The sequence below is a fragment of the Artemia sp. Qi Xiang Cuo genome, unplaced genomic scaffold, assembly GCF_049724085.1.
Source record: "Artemia sp. Qi Xiang Cuo unplaced genomic scaffold, ASM4972408v1 HiC_scaffold_3200, whole genome shotgun sequence".
NCBI classification, from domain to species: Eukaryota; Metazoa; Arthropoda; class Branchiopoda; order Anostraca; family Artemiidae; genus Artemia; species Artemia sp. Qi Xiang Cuo.
The window spans coordinates 5,532-13,079 of record NW_028300594.1 but is presented as its reverse complement, the minus strand read 5'-3'; the positions used below and the strand labels follow the sequence as shown (position 1 = coordinate 13,079).

General features: G+C 36.4%; 1 protein-coding gene across 1 annotated transcript; it reads left to right on the top strand.

Annotated features, from left to right (window-relative positions):
* Positions 1-4,571: 4,571 nt before the first annotated feature.
* On the top strand, positions 4,572-5,517 carry LOC148938505 (uncharacterized; the record flags this gene model as incomplete). Its single annotated transcript, XM_089107744.1, has 1 exon — positions 4,572-5,517. A coding segment is annotated over one exon (946 nt), but the record flags the coding sequence as incomplete, so codon positions are not given.
* Between the last annotated feature and the right edge of the window lie 2,031 nt (positions 5,518-7,548).

The following is a 7,548-nucleotide window of genomic DNA, read 5'->3' as shown; positions in this document are numbered from 1 at the left end:
TAAATTGAAGTTGCCAATGCTTCTAATTCATCAAATTTATCCATTGTGTCAAAATACTTTCTGATAATTTAATTACATTGCATGCCCGTTATATACGAAATCTCAAGGGCGTATTGTTATGTAAGCAAGCCCTCTGATTGGCTGAGAAGGAAACACGTGATCTATCTGTTTCCTGGAAACTCATAACATTTGCATCGAGCAACAACATGAAGGAAGTGTCATTGATCTACGCCCATTAGACTCAATAATTAATTAAAGCGATAAATTTTATGTTTTTTCATTTTCAGTGACAAAAAACTGTTATAAATGTGACAAAATTACTGTTTTTTCAAATTATCACTGACAACAAACAGACAAAAATGTGACACAATTCCTGTTTTTTCAAATTCTCACTGAAAAAAAACATAAAATACTGTTGACATCCATGAAAAACATCAAATAAATCGACCCACACACATAACCATCCAAGAAAACAGACATAAATGTGAGAAAGTTCCTGTTTTTTCATTCTCACTGACAACAAACAGACATAAATTATGTAAAAAAAAGTCGTAGGTGGCAGCAGGGGTGCGTGACACGAGTAGAACCCCCATCTCTACTAAAGTTCATAACTTGCAGCCCTTCCCCCGAGGACTGTGGGAGATTAAGTCATCCTCAAAGACATATTTATTAGGTTTTCGACTATGCTGAACAAAATGGCTATCTCAAAATTTTTATCCGGTGACTTTGGGAAAAAAATGAGCGTGGGAGGGGGCCTAGTTCTCCTCCAATTTGTTTGGTCCCTTAAAAAGGGCACTAGAACTTTGAATTTCCGTTCGAATGAGCCCTCTCGCGGTATTTTATGACCACTGGATAATTACGATCACCCCTGAAAAAAATAAATAGATAAATAAATAAAAAAAAACACGCATCCGTGATCTTTCTTCTGACAAAAAAAAATGAAATTCCACATTTTTGCAGATATGAGCTTAAAACCTCTACAGTAGGGTTCTCTGATACGCTGAATATGATGGTTTGATTTTCATTAACACTCTTACTTTTAGGGGGAGTTTTACCGTTTTTTCGAAAATAAGGCAAGTGTTTTCAGGCTCGTAACTTTCGATAGGTAAGATTTGATGAAACTTAAATATTTGAAATCAGCATAAAAATCTGATTCTTTTGATGTATCTACTGGTATCAAAATTCCGTTTTTAGATTTTTGATTACTATTGACCCGGCTTGCTCCTTACTTACAGTTCGCTACCACGAACTGTTTGACTGGTATCACGCGAACTGTATGATCTGTATGTTCGAAGGCTCATAGTTAGTCAATGATGCCTCCAACACCAGCTCCAACTTCGCTCCGCCAATCTTTTAATAGAAAGGAAGGTAGGTTTTTGTTCACGGATTGGCATCAAACCTATCGGCCCAGTAACTTGGGCCATCTTTACATGGGAATGATGATTTTCAGGGACATAAACTCCTTTTCCGATTTTTGTGTGCAAGTGTTCAGATTCGCTTGAACCTTTTGAGATAAGTACCTTGGGTCATGGGCACTGAGGGTGCGGATTTTCAGTGGCCTGCAGCGCTTCTGAGCTCCACACATCCCCGCATTCAAGTCCCTGCGTTCGCTTGAAATTTGATAGCCAGGTATCTGCAGTAAGAGGGACTTTCCAATAAAGACTAGACGGTGAACATTAACGGTCAGGCACTAACAGGCTAGTAACTTGACGGCAAGAATCGTAGAGCACGCTCATTTCCAAGGAAGAGAGGGTAGATATTGTGCTAAACGGCTATCATTGGTGTATAATATTTATTTGAGGGTACATAAAATTTGTTTCCAGCTCTATCGTGAACAGAGAGATATTTGACTTTTAATCAAAAATTGGTTGAAAACATTCATCTCCATGCCGACAGTTTACATACCGTGCTAAGTTGTCCACTTTTTACTCGTTTGCGATAGAACAATTTGTCTTTACACAAGTGGCTACGAGCCGATTATAAGTAATTATGCAACCCAATGACGTAGTTCTGCAATTATTTGTAAATTGCATCTATAGAAATTTTGTTAATATACTCATAATCAAATTAAGTAAAAAAAAATAAGTTTTTTAACTGAAAGTAAGGAGCAACATTAAAACTTAAAACGAACAGAAATTATTGCGTATATGAGGGGGTTCGCCCCCTCGTCAATAGCTCGCTCTTTTTGCTAAATTTCGAATTTTGTTCCAATTCTTTAAGAATCACTTTTCAATCCCAAAGGATTTAATTAGAATAAATACCGTAGCTCTTTTCAAAGTAGGCTCTAAATGAAACTTTCGCGTAAAGGGCGAGGTATTGACACGTAATAATTTCCGTTCGTTTCAAGTTTTAATGCTGCTCCTTACTTTCAGTTAGGAAAACTTGTTTTTTTTATATTTAATTTCTGATCGTTTTTAAATAATACTGGGAAATCTGACACCTTTTTGAGGAAACATTCCTCCATGGAAAGATCCTCCCACATAACCTTCTCCTCCGACCCCCCCCCCACCAGAAAAAATTCCCCTGAAAACGTCTGTATACTTCCCAATAATAAATACTATATGTAAAGAATGGCCAAAGTTCACAACTTGCAGCCCTTCCTACGGGGACTGTGGGGGATTAAGTCATCCTCAAAGACATAGTTATTAGATTTTTCGACTATGCTGAAAAAATGGCTATCTCAAAAGTTTAATCGGCTGACTTTGGGAAAAAATGAGCGTGGGAGGGGGCCTAGTTGCCCTCCAGTTTCTTTGGTCATTAAAGAGAGCACTAGAACTTTGAATTTCCGTTTGAATGAGCCCTCTTGCGATATTCTAGGACCCCTGGGTCGATAAGATCACCCCTTGGAAGAAAAAAAAAACAATTAACACGCATCCGTGATCTTTCTTCTGGCAAAAAATACAAAGTTCCTCATTTTAGTAGGTAGAAGATTGAAACATCTACATTGAGTTCTCTGATACGCTGAATCTGATGCTGTGACTTGTATTAAGATTCTGTGACTTTTGGGGGGTGTTTCCCCCTTTTTCGAAAATAAGGTAAATATTCTCAGGCTCCTAATTTTTGATGGGTTAGACTAAACTTTACGAAACTTGTATATTTGAATCAGCATAAAAATCAAATTCTTTTGATGTATCTGTTCGTATCAAAATTCCGTTTTTTAGAGTTTCGGTTACTATTGAGTCGGATCGTCTTGTAGTCTTTGACAGTGTAGTAAGGTCAGATTACGGTAGGTGGGTTTTATGTAGGCTCATCGGTATCTGCCTGTTATAAATTTTATTTTATGTATAATTTCAAGGACAGTTTTCTACAAATGAAACTTTAACCTGTGTGAGCAAAAAAAGTCCGTCAGTCTCGCAGCGAGGATCCACTGACACCATTCATAAAACCAAATTCATTCATACAACCAAAACCATAAGATCAGATTTCAATCCAGTTTTATGTTGTGCCTCCATCTGGAATTCCCTACCAGTTAAAATTCGATTATGTCATTCTTATGGACAATTGTAAAAACAGCTAACCAACCACCTCTTATGTCTAGACAGTTAGTTCTCTCCTCCCTTCTTTTTTCCGCTGTATCTTTCCTTTTCAATTTGTTTAATTCATTTATTTTGATTGGCATGGTAGTTTTTGGTGTCGTTTAATTTTTTTTTTCTTGTCCTTCTGTTTGATTTTAGTGCTATTATTTAATGTTATGTTTAGTTTCCCACTCTTGCAGGCCAAAGAGCTTTGGGGGGGGGGTCTAAAGTTCTGTAATTTTTTCTGTGTTTCTTTTAAATAAATTTATATATATATATATATATATATATATATATATATATATATATATATATATATATATATATATATATATATATATATATATATATATATCCTGGGTGTAAGTTACTATCAAACAAAGTCAAAAACATGAAGCGAAAAATAATTGCATTTTGTCGACACTTATTTTAAAATCACAAATGTGAGTTAACCCTGACTAGATGAGTAAATTATTTCAAGCAAGGGTATGTATTTTTCATAAGATAAGAAAAGGTTCTTAGCTGTAAAAGTTCAGTAGAAGCATCCCACTCTGGATGACTTACTAGAATATTAAAAAATATACAGATATCGAAAGAAAACTATTCACCTGTGTTCGTTTCTTGTCATCTATTGTTACTCATTTAATCTGATTTTCTGTGTGCCGCAGAATTTTTAGCGCGGTCACTTACCTGAAGAAGTCTCGTTAATTTTGACAATTAAATAATTACCAGCTGTACGAGTGATTAGCCCATGCACTAGGTAAGAATTTTCTAAAACATTGTTTCGTAGAACAACGAATGCCCAGTTACCTCGGCTTATACTTATCATAACCAGTAGTTTACTTTAAGAAGGGCGTCGTGGGAAGGGAAAGTAGATTGGGTATCACTAAGACTGTTCCAAGGTCTGTATTTTGGTAGATTCGCTCTTAAAAAACAAAAATAAGCTTCTGAGAAATTCTAAATTTGTAACTTGTGACGTTCAAGTACAAAACTGTCGACCTCTTGGGTGCTTGACATGTCCCGAATTTGGTGTTAAACTTGTGTATCTTCTTTTAGGTCGCCTGATCTGTTCCGTATCAGAGAGGCAGTGCGGTATGAAATGTCAAAAGCTGTCCTCGAACACAACAAAAAAGCCTCTCAGATGAAGCACTCGAATTTAAACCACTTACAGCGTGGATTGGGACTTGTTCAGTCAAAGACTCTAAGTATTGGCAACACTGTGGGTTTTGGTACCTCAGAACCTCGTCTCTGTCCTAAGAAGAAGGAGGGTAATAATACAGTTGTTTGTGAAAGGTTGATTCGGTCTCTTACCCCAGCAAGACGAAGATGCACGTCGCTGGATAATATAAATCATAGGATAAAATTCTCCACTAACAAAAAAGATATTCAAACAAGAGGTAGGCAGTCCTCTTCTGATATCCCTGCACTAATTAAACTAAATGAAAAGCAGGTCAGTCATTTACCTCGTGAATATGGTATTATAAAGCCGGATGAACTGCCTACTCCTCCAGCTATGAAGAAGTCTCTGCTACCTGGGACTAAGCGCTTCACCCCAATGGAGAAACTGTATAAGATTATTCGTGAAGAGCTTTCAGATAATACACTTGAACTAACCAAAAACAGAAATAAGAAAGTTCGGTTCTATGGTGACACAGTCTCCTGCCAAAATTCTGGCACGCCTCCAGAACATTTATTCCCAGTTTTCGAGCCTACCAAAGCCGACAAGAAGCTGAGACTCCAAGCCAATCTTCTCTCATCTTTCACTATTAACGGATCCCTGCCTGCGGCTGAAGCCAACGATCTAGTCCAACTTATTCAAGAAGATGTACCTGATCTGGAAGAGCCTGATAAGTTGCAAAGGGACATTGAAGAAGGGAATATAGATATTGAAAAGATTTTAGAAATCATTGCTGGTAATCTTGGAGGAGAGCTGGCAAAGGCGCTTGAAATTCTTAAGCCTGAAATTCTCGAAAATGTCTCCAACTTCGTCAGTCCTATTGATGTAAGTCTGACTTTTCCTTACCTTTTAGGTTGAAGCCCAGTTTACATCCATCAAAAATAAAAGTTCATATGTAACGCAATTTACATTCATATGTAAATTCATCAAATACTTGCCAAAAAAAAAATATTAAAAGCGTGTATTTTTGACTACTCTGCCATTTTAAGCCTAAAAGAAGTATCTTTTATTGTGTTCTAAATATTTTCTAGCATGAGGTTAAAGTGTACAGTCCATTATCTTTTAGTTCATTTACGATTATTTTTTATGTTGCTTAGTAAGGAATTTTAGACGTCTAGAAATCTTAGGGAAATCAAATTGAAAAGAAAAAAAAATTAATGTTTCTGGAAATTAAATCTAAATAAAACTTCCATGGTAAAGCTATCCTAGTCGCCCTAGCCGAGTGGTTAGCGCTCCAGACTTGAGACCCTGAGGTAAGGGGTTCGAGTCCTGGTGTCGACGGTTATTTGCTTTGGGACGGGGGTCAATAGTGTGACTCTGTAAGCTCAGCCGGAGTCGACCTAGCTCTAAATGAGTGCCTGGAGAAATCTAGGGGCAAAACAAGCGAAGTGTCGGATGATTTGGCCCCAACCGCGCATTGCACTCCCGGCCGAAGGCATCGAATCAGTGGATTGGTACCTGCGCAACGCAGACCATTGGTCAGCACGCCAAAAAGTTTAAAAAGAAGTTTAATTAGCTAGCTTTAATTAAAGCTAGGTCTCTTCTAAAGATACGAACGACGATATTTAATTTTTAATTGAGTTTGTTGTACTTGGTTATGCACTCAATTCTTTTTCTCGTGTTTCTATCCATTTTTTTTAACCCCGCCCCCTAATAATTTAATGTGTCTCAGTAAAATACTTCTAATTCACGTTTAGTATACAAGCAAAAGTTTCTTTGAATAGACGGAGAGATAATTAATTTATTGGGAAAAGAAAAGGATAAATGAACCATAACAGTGCAATGCAAAATACTATTTTGGGATTTATTTTAGGCATGCTCGATAATTTTTTATTTTTGCATCTTGCGTGCCAAAGTTGAGTTGCGTTTCCTCTAAGATGCAAATGATTTCAATTTAGGATTGTCGATTGAGTCTATTATTCATCCTTTTATCATTTAATCGTAAATAATGAACCAAGACATAATTGACCGTATTTGTTAAAAGAAAAGCCATGAAATAGTCTGCGATTGCTATATATAAAAAAAAAATAATTAAAGCATATTGTGCTATTGTAGTACCAAGACCCACTACCAAGTTAGAATCTCTTAAGGAAGGTCAGAAGATAGGAAAAGGAAGGCTGTGGCATCAAACAGTTCGTGGTAACTAACTGTAAAAAGTTCCATCAATTCAGTTCGTCCAAATAGTCAATCCGATTCTGAAAAACAAGAGATAACAATACATCAAAAGAATTAAACTTTGATGTAGATTCCTAGTACATAAATCTAATAAGTTCATAGTTTCCCAGAAAAAATTTATTAGCTCAAGAAAATTTGCATAATTTCAGAAAAGAAGGGGTAAGGGTAACACTCCCAAAAAGGGGATGATCTAGACTAAATTAAATCATTAAATAGAGCATGTTAGAGAATTCTTCATCATAGATTTCAGGTCCCTATCTACAAAAATTCAAATTTTGTATTTTTACTGAGATGGATGATCCCAGATGCGTGTTCTTTTTTGCGTGTTCTCCATTGGTAGTTCTGTCAAACAAATTGTCGTAGAAAATCGGTAGAGAGCTCGCTCGAATGGAAGTTGAATATACCATTACGTTGATAACAAAATCTGATTTTTGAAGCTAATTCTAAATACGCAAAATTAATTCATTTTTAGTTTCTCATCAAACGTAATTAGCTTACCAAATTTTGCATAATTTTTTAATAAAGTTTAAGGAACCCCCTCCAACCTCCATCCTCCTCCCTCTCCCAAAAGATAGGGCGATTTTAAGGGAATTAACGAAATTCAACGCTTCTTACAACCTTATAGCTACTATTTAAAATCTCCCTGAGGAAGATGGTTCTGTAAACAGTGACGATTTTAGG